The sequence below is a fragment of the Manihot esculenta genome, chromosome 13, assembly GCF_001659605.2.
Source record: "Manihot esculenta cultivar AM560-2 chromosome 13, M.esculenta_v8, whole genome shotgun sequence".
NCBI lineage: Eukaryota > Viridiplantae > Streptophyta > Magnoliopsida > Malpighiales > Euphorbiaceae > Manihot > Manihot esculenta.
Window position 1 is genome coordinate 21,878,817 of NC_035173.2, and position 21,332 is coordinate 21,900,148.

The window sequence follows — 21,332 nt, forward strand, 5'->3', positions numbered from 1 at the left end:
CACCAAGTCGCCAAATGCAAACCAACGAACAGAGAATTTAACCAAAATCTAGAAAAATAGATGCAACCAAAGACGAGAGAGCAGAAAAGCAAAGCCTGTTATGTACAAATCGCATGAAAAAGGGATGTCAAAACCATCATCCACACACAACTGACCAGAGGCTTCAAGTATCCATCGTCGACTGCCGAAGAGGGATGGTTGGCCCATGGCTTTTTTAGTCTGTTATAGCTATAGAGCTGCAAAATAGAGTCTGACTAAACGCCAATGCCGAAGAGTCACCGACCAACACCCATCGAGCACAGCCCCTAGAGCCAAACACATATCCAAACAACACACGACAAAACTCAACAAACAACCTCATGATCACATGGAAGAAAAACCAGAAAAATCGATACCAAATTCCAAACGGGCGACCTCCAAAAATAAGACCCGCATAAATTAGACAATACCAAATGAAATGAAAAGCCAAGATCGAGGCTCCCATTCGCTTGCGAGAAAACACAACGAGCAACCTTCCTTCTTTTCTCTTTTTTTTTCTCTCTATTTAACTATTATTTTTTAGGGTTGAACATTTGGTCGGTTCAATTCAATCAATAGGCTCCGCATTCAATCTATTCAATTCAAAATTGAATGTAACCGAATAAACTAAAAACTAAAATCTTAATATTTATAAAAACCAAACCGAATCGATTTTAATTAGAAATCGAATCAAATCAAACTGATTTGATTCGGTTTGATTCAATTCGATTTGAATTTTTAATAAATTTTTTATTTTTTATAATTTATTTCGGTTCGATTCAATTCGATTTGAATTTTTAATAAATTTTTTATTTTTTACACTTTATTTTTAGTATTTTAAAATTTAATTAGAATATTTTAACTTTAATATGATCTAATCCCTTTGTATTATTGAAAATAATGTATTATTATCACTAATCAGTTCAATTCAGTTTTTTCAATTTTTTTCTGATCAAACCGAATCGAACCGAAATAACTGAAATTTTTGAAATTAAAAACCGAACCGAAATAAATAAAAAATCAAACTAAATTTTTAAATTAATTCGATTTGATCGATTTTTTTGTTTTAACGCACTAATTATTTTTATTTTATGGGACCAAATCAAAAAATACAAGTAATTAAGTAATTAATCTCATCCATTAGACATCTCTCATGGTTAATAAGTAAAAAATAAATAAAAATATAAATACAAACTCAGTGTAAAAAAAAAAAAAAATTCACACTGTAATTCTTAAATTTTAATAAAACCTACCATTTATTTTTTTATTGTTTAATACTAAATAATTTATTTTCTAAATTTTATTTTATTAATAAAATAATATTACATCAAATATAATCATTTAGTCCTAATCAACTGTCTTAAATTTATGGTGAAGAAACTATTTTATTAATAAAATAAATTTTGAGAGGTTACCTTGTTTGTGTTATTATCTTAATAACATGACCTGAATAATAAATTTTATCATATCTCACTCGGTTTAATAAATTTTATCATATTGCACGCACTCAGTTTATCAGTAAATGTACTTAAATATATTTAAAAAATATCTATTCTATTTCTTCTTCTCTAATTTCCATTTCAAAAAAAACAGTTGAAAAAAATAAATTTTATTATATCTTAAGCTAAGAAAATGGCATGAGAAGTTTGTCTAGTTTTCAGAAACTAAGACAAAAATGGATCACAGAATTTTTTTTATCAATACCACCCAACCATCCACACAATAGAATATTATTAATTCAAATTAAAATGTAATTCCTATCACCACTGATGTACCTTTATTTATCAACGAACTGCACGATAAATTCCCCCATATCCATTTTAATATCAATGCGAAGATTAAATTCTTGTAGAACAGCGGTAGTTACGACTACAGGTAGAAGGAATACTCGTTCAACAGGACAACACGTACTATCAAAGGCAGGCGGATCCGCTCGTACATCAATAGAGCTCTCGACTCAAAATGTTCTCTACCACTAAAATAAAGCTTAAGCCTCCAAAAAAGGCAATCTCAGTAACACCCAAATCCATTAAAGGCTGAAACAATTCCTTCTATAAGCAATACCCGCAGACCTGCATTGCAAAGACTCGATTTCTGATGCTATCTAACCATTTATATCTAACATACTGATCCCTACTGCCTGGCATTTTTGCCTGGTTCTGCAAGTTTTGCTGCCACTTGTTCTTCTGACAATGGAAGATAATATATCCGAGGAGTTGCCCTGGTTTTCCGAAAGAGGTCATCCAGGGTAACAATTGGAGGATCATGTTTCTCCGGATGTGGTGGTGGCGGTGGTGGCGGTGGTGGATGAACAAGCTGCTCCTTAGCCAGAGGAGGGTTAGACAGAGGTGGTGGTGGTGGAAGGGGAGGTGGTGGTGGAAGTTGTTGCCTAGAAACCTGCTGACGGGGGGAGGGCTGTGCCAGAGGTGGAGCAGCAGTAGCACCAGGAGTGATCCGCGCAGCTGGAGACTGAGGCGCCTCCACTTTTATTTTCACTTCCTTGGGGTCAACAAACTCGGCTGCTAAAAAACGCCCACCATTTGGAGGCCATTGCAGGTTATACACAGCATTTCTTGTCTCTACAGCTTCTTCAACGGATGAGTACTGCATCAGCAAAGAATTTTCCCGCATATACATGAGATTATACTGCATAGATTAAAAACCATGCACATGCCAAATACAATTAAATGCATCTTGCTTGCTAATGGAAAAGATTCGTCCATAACTAAATAGACCACAATTAAAAAATTGCTATTGCAGTCCCATAAACAATGGAAAGGAAAGAGAGAAGCCTTACACTAACATAGCAGTGGGTTTTGATTTGGTCCATCCAGAAACTGGTGACCTTTCCAGTTTTGCCTAGAAGTTCTTGGACAGCTTTCAAGGTGAAAGGACGCACAAAATTATCAATTCTGAGGGAATTAGTTGTAGGCCTTTGTGATGGTGGAACTGCCAAATAATAAAAAGCAAAACTTGGTAAACTTCAATTTTAATGTTCCCAGATACACCTGTACACACACCCACACCATAAGAACCACAACTCACCAACACGTTCCTTTGGTGCATCGTCAATGCTAACTGAGTCAGATCGAGAAAAGTTGCGTCTAGAAAGTGTTGGCTGACATGCATCCTTAGGTGTAGAAGTAGGTGTTACACTAGATCTTTGCGATTCAGGCATCTTGAGGCTGTCAGATTTCCATCTGCGTTGCCTCTTTACAGGCTCTGCACTTCCAATAGCATCTTGATCTGCAAATAATACTCACGACGCAAAATGAGCATGAAAAACCCAGTTGATATCAGTGCGCCAAATACACATATAGACATTCAAAATAGAACTTCCCAATGCTATGAAATAGAGAATTCTTGATCAAACATGCAATCAAAAAAAAAAATTTGTTGTACAAACAATAGATTACACATAAAAATGGTAAGAATTGATGAATGCAATTAGTTTATAGTAAAATAAAAATTGCCATACTACAAAAACTAAAAGGAAGCATTGCATGTAATTTAAGCTATTCAAACCCTCTTTAAGTATAAATAAAAGGCATTACATCAGAAAAAAGAAAGATATGCATTAGTTTAAATGCTTCCAAATTCATATCAGGACCTATATTTTTAACATAGAAATAGAATAATGTAAAAGATAGTTTCATGAATAATTTTAGCAACACCAAAAGCTTGTTTCTTATCCATGCTTGTGCATACCATATTGGACCTTAAAATCTTATCTAACATGCAAAAGTTTCTCCCTACTTAGAATCAGGTGCATCCAATCAGTCAGTTTTTCAAAAACCGAAAGCCTATGAAAGGAAACTGAACCAAATCAAAACGGTAGAAGAACCAAATCAAATTCAGTATGTCAGTTTAGATCAGAACCCAAGACTACCCTATTCTGCCTAGCAAATAATCAATCACAATCCCAGCAAAGAAAACCAGAATTAACAAAATCAGAAGAAATTAACAGTTTAACACAGGAAATTACATAAATATAAAAAACTTGGATATTTGATGATCTACTAATCTGGGCATCCTTCAATATAGGTGCAATATAAACAGTAGAAATCTGAAGGAATTTTTGGACAATTTGGATCCTGGAAACTGAAAACACTTCATTTTGGATTCTCTTGGGCATGTAGCACCATGGGGAATAAATGAGCAACAAAGCAATGGCACCTGAAGGAGAGAATAGCAATGAGGACAAAGAGGAGCAAGGAGGATGGGCAAATAACGAGGAAGCAGATAAGGAGCAAGAGAGAAAGGGATGCAGCCACTGAACAGTTCTGGAGAAAATCTTTTTTTTTTTGAGAGGTTGGAATGGGGGGGGGGGGGTTGGGGATTCTGCGAAGGCTGCTGATGATTTTCAGTTCTAGGCTGTAGTTGTGGGCCATGGGAAATTCGAAACTGAATAATAGCTCAACTTGTCCAATTTCTCTTGGGCTGAAAGGAATAGAACTTGGCTTCAGGGGTAAATGTGTTTGCGTTCATTTCGGTCTGAGAGCAAAGTAAGAAGGGGGGGGGGGGGGGGGGGGGACATAAAAGGAACAGAAGAAAAGGTAACAGAAAATTTTCATACATCACAATTGCACATGTATGTGCATGTGGCATGTGCACAATACTACAGCATGGAAATCCATTAATCACATTCCACAAAACCACACATAAAGGAGACTATTGCATGTGGAATATTCTCCAAAACGAAGAAAACACGTACACTTGAAAAATAAAAAAACTAAGGAAACCGTTGGGTAAACTAAACTTTCACTGTTCACAGACCATTACTATTTAAACAAGATGCAACTTAAATGTCCATGTAACAAATTTTCAGTCGCTAAAAATTATAATCCCCTCCCAAATAAATGTAGTAAGAAAAACAAAATGCAAAATACAGAATAAAAGCAATGCAAAAAAGGAAGAAATTGAAGAAAATACAGCAACAGGTTTCTAGAGCAAGAATAATTTTTTTTTTCTAATAAAATCAACAACTTCAAACCTATATTTGTAATATTAAGGCTCAATGCAGGACTCCAAAATGAAGAAAAATACTTTTTAGGGGAAAAATAGAAAATAAAATAAAGGGCCTCAGACAAAACATGCTTTTCCTCACCCCCATGCAAACTATCCATTTCCATTGTTGAGATGGAGAGACTAATTCCTTTCTAAAAGTAAAATAAATGCCTAAAGGATAAGCATTATTACTGAACAATGCTAACATAAATCCACATGGCATTGCTCTCACTTTAGGTCCACGCAAAAACACTCATTACGGCCCATTTGGCATCCATACTATTTTTGTTTGTTGATTATTCTAGTCCTATAATTATTAAAAAAATTGATTACACTTTAGTTGGCTACTTGATGTCTTAATGACTAAAACAGCTTTCTATAGCCAGTAATCATCAAAAGTTTGTTTTACTTGTTTAATAAACTTGTTTTCACATACACAATTATTTCATTATTTGGACAACCACCAAAACCAAAAAAAAGCATGCATGCCAAAATGGCCCAATGTCTCCAACAGTTCACTTTAGGATATCTACCTCTGCAGAAAATTATCAACAGATGTACTAATATCAGTTATGAGGAAAATTATCAAAATTTGCATGCCATGTGGCCATAAATAACTGTTGCATCATAAGCTTTGATACTCTGACTCTTCATTTTGACATGGCGTGCCCGTGTCGACACGACACTTCATATTCGTGCACTCGGACACTTGAGTGACATATTCATACATAGTTAAGATAACATTCTTTTCTCCCAAGATGAAAATCATATATTTAGACAAAAATAGTTATTTGGTTATATTTTAGATGATGTATTTGATTGTATTTAAACATCTATTTAGACTATAATTATTACTATATAACTTCATATTTTTTTACTCTAATTTATTTTGTATAATATAACTATCCGGGCACCCATATCTGAACTCAGATCCATATCCCCGTATTCTCTATTTAGAAAGTTGACAAGTCAGGTCCATATCCCCGTATTCCCTATTTAGAAAGTTGACAAGGTCCATATCCACGTATTCACTATTTAGAAAGTTGACAAGTAAGGTCCATATCCACGTATTCACTATTTAGAAAGTTGACAAGTAAGGTCCATATCCACATATTCACTATTTAGAAAGTTGACAAGTCAGACATAGGGATATGCACCCATTTCTGAGTTCTAACACCAGTATCGAGTCCGAGTAACATAGATCATAAGTATAATTCTATAACTCATGTCCCCAAATGGAGAAAAAAAAAACATCTAACAACAACATCACGTTAAAGGAATAAGAGTAAAGTGTAGACCATATGGCATAAGATGATAAGAAGTTTGCAAAAAAGGGGGTATTGATGTAGCAGAAGGGGAGAAAGCTCAAAATGCAAAACTCACCATTAAGCTTTCTTTTCTCAACAGGCACAACCGGATCAGGTTTATTCTCAACATGTATTTCCTTTTGGCCTATAGACTTGTTCCCCACAACATCCACGATATCTTCCTTAACCACAACATGTGTTTCTCTTTTCTCACTTTTGTCACCCACATCATCAGAGTTATACTTTGAATCAATTCGCTTACTCTCCACAACATCTTCCTCCATCGAGTCATCACCAGAACTTCTGTCTAAATTTAATTTTTCCGAGTACCCAATATCTACCATATCACTTTTCTTGCACATATCTGCATTTGTAGCATTGTTGTCATCCTCCTTTTCAACAGATGTCTTCTTCTCTTGCGGCTCCTCAACATCCATTGGATGTGATTCACCACCAACTGGAACGCTGATATTGGATGATGGTTCCACCATCTCTGGCTTAACAACATCTATTTCTAATTTGACATTATCAGTAATTATATTATCCTTTAGTTCAATCTTTTCATTAATTGACACACAATCAGTAGAAATAGAATCAGATTTTACTTGAAACCCTAAGTTAGGGTTGACCTCAGATACCTGGTTGTTCGGAGCAGAAGAGTCAAACGTCACATCCTCGTGTGGAGGCCTCAAACCCTCATTCTCCAGCTGGGTCTTTGAATCCTCATTGTCCAGCGTGGATTTTGAGTCCTGAAGGTCCAGGTGAGTCTTGGAATCCTCATTGTCCAGCTTGGGACTAGAATCCCCGTTCACTTTCTGTGTTTCAGAGTTTTGTGCATCTTGCCCACCCAATGTTACATCAGATGCCACACTCTCAGAAACTGTAGTGCTGCTTCCCAGAGTAGCTCCAGGAACTGTGAGCTCCCCTTCAAACCTAGAAGAATTATTACCACCATGGATATCAACCTGAACACTACCTTCACTGAGTTCTTTATCTGTGGCTTCAGCTCCATCATTGATATCAACCTGAACCTTAACACCACCCATATTCTCAGTCTTTGCATCAATAACATTCAAGTCCACTTTATCAGCATCAGAAACAACTGGAACTGCCTCTGAATTTTTTGTCTCATCAACAGGCTGTTTAACCAAATCAATATCAGTATCCACATCCTCTGCGACATTTTCCTCCTCAATGAGAAGTGCTTCACCTAAACGTTTTATTAAATCATCCTTCAAACCCTTTGTTGTTAACTTCCGCCTTTTAAGCTCTTCCTTCAACTCTGTAACCTTCCACTGTTCTATCGGTCGATTGTCAATAGTTGGGTATTTTGATGACATCCTTTCCAACAAAAATCTTTTTCACAATCCTCTATAAAACATAAAAGTTGAACATGCAATCAGCCACAAATGATCTCACACTAGAATATACAACAATTGAAAGGGAGAACCACTTTTCATGTCAAAGGACAACAAAAGTAAATAAATAAATAAAAATAAAACCAAAATTGCTAAAAGTTAATAGGCCAGGGAGCACCTATTACTTAGTTGAGGAACCAATTTAATATCTCAGAAAATGAAATTAAACAAAAATTGCGAGGCAAAACATGGTATTGCAGGAATATTGAAGGAAAATATAATTTTAACAAAATTACAACAACATAAAGATTCTAGCATTCACGGTCCCTTAGAAAACGAAAAATTTCAAACACATGATAAAACAAAAGTATATCAATATCACTTAGTCAGTTGCATTTTGGGAATTGAGCAATTTAGAAAAAGAAGAAGAAGAAGAAGAAAGAAAGAAAGAGAGAAAGAGAGAAAACAAAGAACATTATTCAGTAACACACATTACTGATAATGCACCACCTAAAGGACAAATCACAAAAAAAAAAAGTGCATGGAAAATTATAACAAAATTAAGCAATAACTCACAGGATTATTTGATTATGATTGCCGCTCGCAAGCACCCAAAGGCTCACAACAAAATGGGATAAGTGTGAAGCCCTAATTTTACAACACAGAACCCACCATTAGACCTACAGAAACAAAAGCACCAAGAAAACAACAGAGCCACAATGAAAAACACGCTACACGGTAATTATTGACAGCTCCAACAACCAAAGACCAGACAATCTGCCTGTTGAAGCGACTCGGATTCCTGAAAACAACACGACAAAGAAAAGAAAAAAAAAAAAGCAGATACAGCTAAGAAAACATGAAAATCAAATGCACAAGGGGGGAAAGAAAGAAGGCTTCTAGAGATACGAGAATGAAAAAAGGACCAGATTCCGCTGTTTTTTTTTTTTTCCTCGTTTCTTGTCCAAAATAGGATTTTCCTTTTGAGAGAAAAAATGAGAAGGAAATTTAGGGTTTTTGTTGCATAGCGGATGTGCTATCGAGAAATGAATCGGAGAAATAAGAAAGCTCTGAGCTCTGTGTCTTGAATACTGACCCCCATGAAATAACGATTGTGCCCTTCCTTTTTAAATAATTACACTTTAATCTTCAAATTATATAAATTGATTTTTATATTTTTAAAATTCAATATTTATATTCGTAATTTTTAAAGTTAAATTCATCTAAAAACCGATAAAAACAAAAAATCGAGGTTTAATTTATATATTATTAATTAAATAATTAAAAAATCATAATAATACTTGTATATATTTTTATAAATAATTAATAAAAATTTATATTTAAAATTATAAAATTTAAATATTTTTAGAAAATAATTTAAAATTTTAAATAAAATAAATTAAAATTTTATAATAACAAATGAAAATAAATATTATTATATTTATATGAAATATTGAATTTTTATGTATTTTTTCTAAAAAAATAAAAAAATTAAAGTAAAGTAATAATTTAATTTAATAAACTAAATTATTAATAAAATAAATTAAATTTTAATCTTCAATTTTAATACAATTAACTGATAATTCTTTTATTTTCAAAATCGAATATATAAATTTATATATTTTATAATCGTCCAAATTATATATTCTTCCATTGTTAGTTTAATATTTTAAAACTTAGTTAAAGTAGGGAGTGATTTTTTTTTATTTCAAAAATACCTCTCCTTTTCTGTTTTAAATTGATTTTTTTCTTATATTTTTATAGATTTGAAAAAATAAATTTCCAGTCCTATACCCTTTATTTTCACTCCTACAGTTCTCAAAAATTTTATTCTCATCTTGTCTCCATTTCTTTAAGTATTATATTGGATTTTCAATCGGATTGAATGCTGTGAAAAAAAAAATTATCAATATGGATCACACTTAAACGAAAAATACAATAATATTAAAGAAAACAAATATTTTTTATTTTCTTTACATCAAAAACACGAGATCATTCATTTCGATTGGATTGTTGCAAACCATAAACGGTTCAAGTGTCTAGTCTCTAACAATATCCACACAGAATGACGATTGAAAAAATCTTAGAACTGTTCTAAGAATTTAAGAAGAGGAAATATTTTAAGTGTTAACTCTATGTCTTTCCTACAAATTTTAGAGACTCTTTAAAAATCTCTCTTAAAAGACCACAAACTTTCATAGGATGTCCTTTTATACTCAAATTTTAGGATTTTAATATAATAATATTCATTTATTTATTTAACTAATTAAATAAATAAATTATAACTATGATCTAGAATTTTAATAAACTGGCCATATAAACTTTAAACAATTTTAATTAAGTCCCTATTTAATTAATCATATCAAAATGATATTTTTTTCAAATTACAATTTTATCATAACATCAATTTATATGCAATTAAGTTCTATTTAATTTAGATTCTTTTTTTATTTTCTCGTATAATTCTTTATATGTGACCCATTAGATTCAAAATATATTAGCAACAAATATAATTAACTAATTAATTAATTTGAAAGTCAAGAATATTGTCTAGCAATATATCAAAAATATCCAAATATTCAAAATGTCAAAAGTGATTTGACTTAACCTTTCAGTGCATGGTTTATCAGTATAATTAATATTCCTTTATCACAAATATTCCAATTTAACCTTTAATATATGGAATGTGTCTGTAACATTAAATCATATTAGATCTTATTTATTAGCCATTCACCGATTGAATGAAATTTCAAATCTTATTTGCTAATTTCATTTCACCTTATGCAAGGATTTCGTGATCAATACTAGCAGAGAATAAATGGAACAATTCATAATTTAACCTACAGTGATGAATCTTATCTCAATCATATAAACATCTTTATATCTAATTCATTCTCATTCAGTACTCATAAAATAAGTGTACTGACCCGGAAACCGGTACCCCTTAGTAACGGTCCGACCCATTACTGGTACTAGGATCCAGATCGGCTTAAGGCCACTGGGACCCGTAGTCAGCCAACTATACTCTCTGTGTACCTGATAAATCCCATACATGATACAAAACGACTCAACAATCCTGTAAAACTCTGTAGGCTTAACTGCTGCTGTCAGATATGTAAATCTGAAATGGCCCTCAGGGCCTATACCAGGGACTACTATCTGCTGTGGGTCAAGGGATTGAAACCCTTTTTAATCTGTAACACATTCCACTGGTATCTCATCGAAGCCATACATTAAGCCTCACTCACACATTTCTCATCAAGAAACGTAAAACAGGATTCATGAACAAAGGGATTAGTCATACATCACACTACAGCAATGACACTAGGGAAAGCACTAGTCTATCCAGTATATGACTGTACATATCAATACATTACAACTAATCTCATAATTATATCATGTCCATTATTCTATTACAAACAAACATACATTCATGCATATCCTTCCTCTTTACTCTTGCTGACTTTGACTTCTCACAGCTAATCTCAGAACCTGCAAAACTGGGGTTAAGGGAGTGGGATGAGCTACTACAGCCCAGTGAGAAGGAACAGTAAACAGTTCATTAATTACATGCTGTCATGAAATGAATCACATCACAATCATATCACACCAAGGATGAACTTGTCACCAATAGCCCGCTACATACATAATAGTATGTCCGACTGTACCAGGGGCGATTAGGCCACACCTGGACTTCTCTTAACTGACTCATATCATAACATGTCCCACTGTGCCAGGGGCGATTAGGCCATCACCTGGACTTCTCTTTTCTCTGATCTGACAGCCCAGCTGTCTAACTCATAGTACCAGGAGCGACCTGGACTATCCAGGGGCGACCTGGTATGGCTATCTCATGCCATATCTCATATGCTCTCATGGTGTCTCAACTGATATCAAGGGCTATGGATCATTCAACATTCATCCACACAAATATCATCTTATGCAATGCAGCATATTCGTGGATTCTAATGCAACACAACCTAATACATAACATGGTATTTTATGATGCATGGATCATGCTAGAATCGTGTCATTTCTCAAAGTAAAATCTTCAGTTTAGTTCCACTCACCTGTAGCCTCTGCTTGGCTAACTCTGGGCTACCTCTAACTCTGAGACCGCTACGACTGCTAAACTCTGCGGTTCCTCGGGTTCAATCCTACAATGGAGGATGTAAATGAGGCACCACACATACTCTATAACATCTCTTAGACACCGTCCCAAAACCCCTCTAAAACACCTCAAAACATGCATGCAAAACAAACAAAGGAAAGCTGAACAGGGCACCTTCGGCAGCACCTTCGGCGGCCGAATGTCTCCTCCAGAGACGAAAGTCAGGCATGTTCGGCGGCCTAACTTGGACTTTCGGCGGCCGAACCTGAGTTCATCCAGAACTCAGTTTCGTGCACAAGGACGCCTGCCAGTCCTTCCATCACCTGCTCAACCCTCAATACATGCATTTTAACCCCTCTAAAACATGCATGAACACTTTAACAAGCATAAAGGAGCTTAAAACAACTTAAACTCCAACAAAACAACTAACACAACATATAATCATGCTTTTACCATTAAAACATCAAAACTAACCTAAGCATGCAACTCATGCATACACTTCCATAACCTCGTTAAAAAGCTGTTAAAACTCATTAAAACAAACTTAAAGACGTCCCTTACCTCCTGAAATCAGAAGAGGAACAAGCAAACGCAGCAACTCCTCCTCCAAAGCTTCAAACCCTCACAACTCTTCTTTTCTCTCAAAAACATTCAACTCACTCAAATCACGACCAACCTTCTGCCTAAGCTGATAAAAGCTTGCAGATGAGTCATGGGAGACGTGGCCTAACCTCTGGTCATGATCTGGAGGTGAACACCTGGCTAAACCACGGACTGAGGAGCATGCACAACTAACCGACCACCTCAGCTTCGGCTGCCGAAACTGCATGCAAAACCATGCAACTTTCGGGGGCCGAACATCACCTTTGGGGGGCCGAACATTGGACACTTTCGGCGGCCGAACTTAACCTTCGGGGGCCGAACATGACAGAAACTCCTTTGGCCAATTCTCCACAAAACTCAATTCTTTTATTTAAAAATCATTAAACTACTTAAAAATCTTTTAGAAAACCTTCACTCTACCCTTCTAGAAACCTCCGACATCCTCGAATTCCACCGGACGGTAAGAATTCCGATGCCTGATCTAGCCGGGTATTACATTCTTCCCCCCTTTAAGAACATTCGTCCTCGAATGTGCACATAATAAACACACATGCAAATAAGAAAGTAAGGAAAGTCTAACACTGTCCTCTGCGAAGAGACACAGATATTACTGGAGTCAAACTCCTGGGTTATCTACAATTCTCGACTCTGCTGACGCTTAACTGCTAATTCTGTGTCTATCCTCTACACTAATTGCGTCTCACTGTTTCCAGTACCCAACTGTCTTGGTTCTTTCATCTGATTACTGACTTTTCTCAACTTAGGCACACTATACTGGTTACATTCACCTTTACTTTTCTTTAGTCAACCCGGTCAGAAGAGCCATACCTCTAAGGGAATGCTAGATGTCTTGCCTATAGCTTCAATTCGTTCCTGTCTTTGGAAATCATATTGTGACACTTCACAATCATATGGACATGCCCCGAAACGAAACTTGTAATGCCTCTATGCCGAGTTCTCTTAGAATCTACACCACTTAGTCGATAATGGGCATGCTTCTCTGTTTTTCTAAACTATTCTATGCTTTTGCTGCGCACTCTAATCTTTACTTGCCTTTCTTCTCCTTTACTATACTTGTTTGTTTTACCTCTCACCATCTAGTTCCCAACTCGTAGATCTATTGTGGAGGATAAACAGCTCCTACTCGCTGTCTCCACAGACCATTAATCCTGTCCTTGGTAGGGATTTTGTTCAACTGCTCACAGTCGTTACAAAATCTTAAGGTTTCATCCTTCGTTTCTCACACTAACACTGGCACACACTGGAACATTCCAGGGTGAGGTACTAGGTCGGATAACCTTTTTCTACCAAGCTTCTCTATACTATGCTGACTATGCTCTCTTTGCAGGTGCCATGCTGTAGGGTAGAAAGAAAGAAGGAAAGAAATGGTTCCGCGTCCAGACACCACTCCTATTCCAACCTCTGACTCCCTAACAGATGGAAAACCTGACAGCTCGTCTGGGACAACCATGAACTCACTAGCAATGGGCGTTGAGGCTGATTCCCTGATCTGACTCCTAAACTCGCTCACAAGAGTTAGACCCCTCTGATACCCTTTCCTGTGTACCGTTGAGCCAACTGGGCTGACATCAAACCTCGAGGCACCTATACTCTGTCCCTTTCAAGGACTATCTCTGATCCATCTTAGCCTCTGAACTCTCTTACCTTGTTTCTACAGACACAGACACAAGTAGTACAATGAGTAAGTAGCCAATCCGCCCTAGAATGACATCAACTAGTCAACTCTAGAACCATAAGGTCAGCGGGATAGTCTCTACTCACTCCAACCGCTAACTGCTCTGACTGACTGACTCTGCCTCAGATGGATCATACTCGGGTCCACTAACCCAGAGAAAATAAAGCCTAGATGTAATACCCGGCTAGACTCCGGTATCGGAATCCCTACCGTCCGGTGGGATCTCGGATGTCGGAGGCCCCTAGAAGGGTAAAATGATGTTTTTCTGAAATGTTTTCATGTATTTCATGTTTTTAAGTATGAAAATTTAATGAGTTTTTGCATGAAAATTCTTTGGAGGAAAACCCAGGTTCGGCCGCCGAAAGTCAAGTTCGGCCGCCGAACATGCATGCTTTCGGAGGGACTTTAGGCGCCCGAAAGTTTTGAGTGAGGGAAATGCAGGTTCGGCCGCCGAACTCCAAGTTCGGCCGCCGAACCTTGCATGCATGCGGAGGCACTTTCGGCCCCCGAACGTGGCCTGGCCAGCCACCTATAAAAGGGGCACTTAGCCGAAATGGGAGAGTTTTCTCCCATTTTCGACCTCAGTGAGCTTCCGACCTCCCTCTCCCAAATCTTGTGTTTTTCCTTCAATCCCCACCATTTTCTTTGAGTTTTAAGGTTCCACAAAAGTTTTTGAGTGTTTTTAAGCAAGTTTGGAGCTTGGAGGTCTTGGAGCTAAATCCCTCCATTTTCCGAGTTAGGGTCGTTCTTCCTCTAGATCTTCAATAGGTAAGCTTCGATCTATGCTTCTTTTATGTTTTATGAAAGTTTTATGCAAGTTGATGGGGTAGAATGCATGTTTAGGTCTTATGTATGTATATGGGTATCATGTATACCTTGAGGAACAATGTATGTTGATGTTTGTGTGTTGGAAGTGTTGTAGATGGGGTATGCTATAGTTTGAGACCCTTAGGTGTGATGTATGATGTGTATGCATGTGTAGAAACAAGTTTATGCATGTTTTGAGGTGTTTTGGAGGCTGTGGACACAAGGGAACCAAGTTTCTGCCCTTCGGCAGAAACTCAGGTTCGGCCGCCGAAGTGACTTTCGGCCGCCGAACCCCCTTGTGGAGGCAGTTTCGGCTGCCGAAGCCTGCCCCCGAAACTCAAGTTTCGTCTCTGTCTGGGAGGTTCGGCCGCCGAAAGTGCCGCCGAACCTGCATGACTTTCGGCTGCAGAGGGACTTTCGGCCGCCGAACCTGCCGCCGAAAGTGCCCTGTTCAGCCATTTCTTGCATGTTTTCATGTGATGTTTTCAGGATGTTTTAGGGGGTCTTTGGGGAGTTTTTTGGAGTCATGTTCACGTATGTTTGGTGCCTCATTTGAGTCCACCTGTGTAGGTTCGGACCCGAGGAACCGAGACCCCCGGTTGTGAGATAGTCGTTCAGAGTTCGTTGTTAAAGCTTCAGTTACCAGGTGAGTGGAACAACCCCTTAAACTTTAAAGTAAAGGAATAAATGAATGAATCATAAAGCATTGCCCATGCATCATTATGCCATGCAATATTAGGTTGTATGCATTAGAATTCACGAATATGTTGCATTGCATACTTTGTTGTTGATGTGGATGAATGTTGAATGATCCATTAGCCCTTGTATGTCATGATAGCCTATGTGAGTCCAGGCGTGCCTGCTACGGCTCTACGCCCCTGGCACTATGACTGATTATGAAAGTCCGGGTGTGCCTGCTACGGCTCTACGCCCCCGGCATGTATGAGTAAGAAAGATTGGGGCTATATGGTGACAAGTTCATCCTTGTTGTGAAATGTTTGTGTTATGGCGCATACATGAAAGCATGAATAAGAAAAAGTTAAATAATAATAATAATAATAAAATGAATAATAATATACCTAAAAAGGGAGGAATTAAAACAAATGTTTTTAGTTTCTGCTCACTGGGCTCTAGTAGCTCACCCCACTCCCTTTATCCCCAAAGTTGCAGGTTCAGGATAGATCAAGAAGTCGGCTAGAGTGAAGTCAAGCCTTGTATGTTGTAATAGATAGTAGTGGACATGAACATGATGTAATGAGTATTTATGACCATGTAATGTAATGAATGAGTAATGTATAGTTATGATATGTAATGATGATGATGATTGAGGATTAGTATGTGCTTGACCCTATGTTTATGGTTATCCCCTTGGCACATGATCTATAGAATTGTTTTTATGATGTTTTTGATAGTCCAAGCTTATCGAAAGATGAAATACCCCATTGGAGCATTTGATGAGGACTCCAGTGGTGGTTATGTTATTAGAGGTGCACATGTTCAGGTTAAGCTTGGAAAAAGAAAGAAAAAGTTTACAGTTTCATGTATGTTGATCATGTATGGGATATTACAGGTTACAGGAGGTATGCTTGGCTTGCTACGGGTCCCGGCGGCCTTAAGCCGATCTGGATCCTAGCGCCGGTAACGGGTCGGATTTCCGGGTCGTTACAGAGTGGTATCAGAGCCCTAGGTTCATATGGTCGGACCTAGAGTGTCGGGCTCATAGATGTTCTAGAAGGTCAAGCACACTAGGAAAATCATGTCCACTAGGATAGGATGTAGAGTCCTGTCTGTATGATGATATGATATGCCATGATGATATGCATGTGCATAAATGCTATGATGTGATGCTATGTATGTGATGAGGGTTCATGTGTTTCCACATGAACCATATGATGCTAATGATTGCTTATGCTATGTGTTGTTTTTCAGAGGATAGAATGAGAGGAACTCGTCGATCTGCACGATTGACTGGAGTGCCACCTCAGGACGAGGGCACTGATGCCCGTCCTTCAGCTTTGCCTCGGGCAATGTCCAGTAGGTCCAACAGAGACAGAGTAGCTAGAGACCCTAGAAGGTCTTTGGATCTGGGTAGAAGCGGATCAGTAAGAGGAACAGTGCAGGGAGGAATGTCTGAGGATATGGAAGTAGATCAGAGGAGGGATGGCAATCTTGGTGTGAGCATGCCGGAGGAGGGCATGGGAGAATCAGAAGGAGGCACTCAGGCCTCGAGTTATGTCCAGCCACATCACTACCCACCCTATTCACACCATCCAGGGTGTTCGATGGGAGGTACATCGGATTACCCCAGTTTTAGCCCTTATCCTCCACATATGCCATACCCACCTTACTACCCACCATACTCTCAGTACCCCATGTACCCACCTCCACCTCCCTATACCAGTACAGCAAACCCTACCCCAGGGGATGTTGCACCTCCACCACCACCAGTACCTACTGTCCCGGAAACACAAGTACCCAAACCTACCTCATCTGGAGGGAGCAAGGTCAAGATGACCGATTACATGAAGTTGGGTGCTCCTCAGTACAGAGCAGGTGATGACCCATTTGAGTATCTGAGCAGGGTCAAGACTATTACAGATGAGATAGGGGCTGATGACAGTAGAGCCATTCAGATGGCTGGGTTCACACTGGAGTGCAAGAAGGCACGTAGTTGGTTTAAGAACTATGTGAACCCGAGAGCGGACAGTATGTCCTGGGAGGAGTTCGCAAATGAGTTTGCAGGATGGGCTTTCCCTGAGAGCTCTAGAGAGCAGAAGATGATAGAATTCGAGCAGTTGAGGCAGACTGATCAGATGAGTGTGGAGGAGTATACAGATAGGTTCCTGGAGTTGCTGCCATATGCTGGGCTAAATTTGGACACAGATCAAAAGAAGTCAAGTAGATATATTATGAGGCTGCACTCCAGGTATTCCTCTTTGGTACAGTCAGCAGAGAGGGAGAGTTTCCATGCCATAGTGGATATGGCTAGGAGAATGGAGGCTAGTGCTATCGTTGAGGGGAAGGTAAAACAGTCAGTGGCACAGTCTTCTGGTTCCAAGACCCCAGGTGGGGAAAGGTTAGACTCTTCTTCTCTGAGTACAGCAGTTGCAGGAAATAAGAAGTGGGACAGAGGTCACAGAAAATCTAAGAAGAATAAGTTCTGGAACAAGATCAAGTCAGGTCTGGGTTTAGGCAGTGGCTCAAGCTCTGGCGCAGAGGTTACAGCATGTATGAGATGTGGGAGACCACACAAAGGAGTATGTCTGGCAGGGACAAACACATGTTTCAGATGCGGACAGGCGGGTCATTTGGCTCGAGACTGTCCTAGAGCAGCCTTTGCAGCACCGTCTCAGCAGACAGCCTCCGATAGTGTGGTACAGCCAGTAGCCCCAGCCGCAACACAGGCCAGTGGCAGAGGCAGGGGGAGAGGGTCAGCCTCTTCATCAGCAGGATACAGAGGTGAAGGTCCATCAGCTCCGGCGCGGATCTTCACTATGACTCAGCAGGAGGCCAGCACATCCAACACCGTGGTGGCAGGTAATCTCATCGTTGGTTGTTCTGATGTGTATGCCTTAATGGACCCGGGTGCATCTCATTCTTTTGTTGCTCCGAGAGTCGTGGAGAGGGTAGGATTGATGGTCTCTGGGTTAGAGTGTCCCCTATGGGTCAGTGGACCCAAGTGTGACCCGTCAGTGGCAGAGGCAGTCTGCCAATGTAGTCCAGTTTTCATAGAGGGAAGATGCCTTTCCGCCGACCTCGTGGTTCTAGATTTGACAGATTTTGACGTCATTCTAGGGATGGATTGGTTATCGACCCATGGTGCTACCTTGGACTGTAGAGACAAGGTAGTCAGATTCAGAGATCAGGATGGGTCAGAGGTTGTCTTCAGAGGAGACAAGAGGGGTACACCTAGAGGTCTGATCTCAGCTCTTCAGGCTCGTAGGTTGCTCAGGAGGGGATGTCAGGGGTTTCTAGCTCATGTGAGAGAGTTAGATAGTCATGTCAGAGAGCCCGCCTCAGTGCCTGTGGTGAGTGAGTTTTTAGATGTTTTCCCAGACGAGCTGCCAGGGTTACCACCTGCTAGGGAGATAGAGTTCGAGATTGAGTTAATGCCGGGTACCAGACCGATCTCTATCCCTCCCTACAGGATGGCACCAGCTGAATTAAAAGAACTGAAGGAACAGTTGCAAGAGCTGGTAGATAAGGGTTTCATCCGACCGAGTACTTCACCTTGGGGTGCTCCGGTTTTGTTTGTGAGGAAGAAGGATGGATCCCTCAGACTTTGTATCGACTACAGACAGTTGAACAAGGTCACTACCAAGAACAAGTACCCTTTGCCGAGGATCGACGATCTATTCGACCAGCTAGCAGGAGCAGGTTGTTTCTCCAAAATAGATCTGAGATCAGGGTACCATCAGTTGAGGATAAGGAATGAAGATGTACCGAAAACAGCTTTCAGGACCAGGTATGGGCACTATGAGTTCCTTGTGATGCCGTTTGGGTTGACCAACGCCCCTGCAGCATTCATGGACCTCATGAACAGAGTATTCAGTCAGTATCTAGATCACTTCGTTATTGTCTTCATAGATGATATCTTAGTGTATTCCAGAAATGCAGAGGAGCATGCCCATCACCTGAGGACAGTTTTGCAGACCTTGAGAGAGCATGGCTTGTATGCCAAGTTCTCCAAGTGTGAGTTTTGGCTTAGGAGCATATCATTCTTGGGGCACATTGTGTCAGAACAGGGTATTGAAGTAGACCCCAAGAAGGTAGAGGCTGTAGCTAACTGGCCTAGACCCACCACAGTGACCGAGATCAAGAGTTTTCTGGGTTTAGCAGGTTACTACAGGAGGTTCGTTCAGGACTTCTCAAAGATTGCTGCTCCTATGACCAAATTGACAAAGAAGAATCAGAAGTTCATATGGACCGATCAGTGTGAGGAAAGCTTTGAGGAGCTTAAGAGGAGGTTGACTTCAGCACCGGTGTTAGCTCTGCCAAGAAGTGATGATGACTTCTCCGTATATTGTGATGCATCCCGTGTGGGACTGGGTTGTGTGCTAATGCAAAATGAGAGGGTGATCGCTTATGCTTCTAGGCAGCTGAAGAAGCATGAGCTGAATTACCCCACACATGACCTAGAGATGGCAGCAGTGATCTTTGCACTCAAGATGTGGAGGCATTACCTTTATGGGGTAAAGTGTGAGATCTTCACAGATCATAAGAGCCTGCAGTACATCCTGAGTCAGAGAGAACTGAATATGAGGCAGAGGAGATGGGTAGAGCTGTTGAGTGACTATGATTGCAAGATTCAGTACCATCCGGGTAAGGCGAATGTTGTGGCAGACGCCCTAAGCCGGAAATCACTCGGCAGTCTATCCCACATTTCAGCAGAGAGGAGGCCGGTGGTGAAGGAGTTCCACAGACTTATGAGTGAGGGATTACAGTTGGAGTTGTCTGGCACAGGTGCCTTAGTGGCTCAGATGAGAGTGACACCCGTGTTTCTGGAGCAGGTAGCTCAGAAACAGCATGAGGACCCAGAGTTGGTCAGGATAGCCAGAACGGTTCAGTCAGGCCAGAGTAATGAGTTCAAGTTTGATGATAAGGGGATCCTCCGCTACGGGAGCAGATTATGTGTGCCAGATGACATTGGTCTGAAGGGAGATATTATGGGGGAAGCCCATAATACCAGGTATAGTGTTCACCCTGGAGCCACCAAGATGTATCAGGATCTGAAGAGAGTGTATTGGTGGCCAGCTATGAAGAAGGACGTGGCACTGTTCGTGTCAGCCTGCGATGTGTGTCAGAGGGTGAAACTGGAGCATCAGAAGCCGGCTGGAATGTTGAATCCACTACCGATTCCAGAGTGGAAATGGGAGAATATAGCTATGGACTTCGTAGTGGGGTTACCGGCGACGTCCAACAGATTGGACTCCATATGGGTGATTGTGGACAGACTCACCAAATCTGCTCACTTCATCCCTGTCAGGAGTGGTTACTCTGTGGACAAGTTGGCGCAGGTGTACGTAGATGAGATTGTCAGACTGCATGGGGTCCCGGTATCTATAGTGTCAGATAGAGGGCCCCAGTTCACCTCCAGGTTTTGGCGGAGTCTGCAGAACGCTATGGGTACCAGATTAGACTTCAGTACTGCCTTCCACCCACAGACAGACGGACAGTCAGAGAGGACCATCCAGACAATAGAGGATATGCTCAGAATGTGTGTGCTAGATTTTGGCGGTTCTTGGAGGCAGCATCTACCTTTGGTGGAGTTTGCCTACAATAACAGCTATCATGCTAGCATAGGGATGGCTCCATATGAAGCTTTGTATGGGAGGAAGTGCAGATCACCTATCTGCTGGGAAGAAGTAGGAGAGAGGACTCTTGCGGGTCCGGAGTTAGTAGAGCTTACCAGCAGGGTAGTACCC

General features: G+C 39.7%; 1 protein-coding gene across 1 annotated transcript; it reads right to left on the bottom strand.

The window, feature by feature from the left end:
* Window positions 1-1,811: 1,811 nt before the first annotated feature.
* LOC110629388 (apoptotic chromatin condensation inducer in the nucleus) lies at window positions 1,812-8,744 on the bottom strand. The gene is made up of 7 exons (XM_021776333.2): window positions 8,617-8,744; window positions 8,426-8,492; window positions 8,267-8,338; window positions 6,409-7,703; window positions 3,064-3,264; window positions 2,816-2,967; window positions 1,812-2,622 (listed from the first exon to the last, which is right to left on the bottom strand). Exons 4-7 carry the CDS (start codon window positions 7,670-7,672, stop codon window positions 2,152-2,154), a joined length of 2,088 nt encoding a protein of 695 aa, XP_021632025.1. The 5' UTR covers window positions 7,673-7,703; window positions 8,267-8,338; window positions 8,426-8,492; window positions 8,617-8,744; the 3' UTR covers window positions 1,812-2,151.
* Window positions 8,745-21,332: the final 12,588 nt, after the last annotated feature.

Excerpts from the sequence above, each read along its gene's own strand:
- LOC110629388 (XM_021776333.2), bottom strand. The coding sequence starts at position 7,672 with ATGTCATCAAAATACCCAACTATTGACAATCGACCGATAGAACAGTGG. Across the intron at positions 3,265-6,408 it reads TGAGAAAAGAAAGCTTAATG|ATCAAGATGCTATTGGAAGT; the intron begins GTGAGTTTTGCA and ends TATTATTTGCAG. Across the intron at positions 2,623-2,815 it reads AAACCCACTGCTATGTTAGT|TACTCATCCGTTGAAGAAGC; the intron begins GTAAGGCTTCTC and ends TTGCTGATGCAG.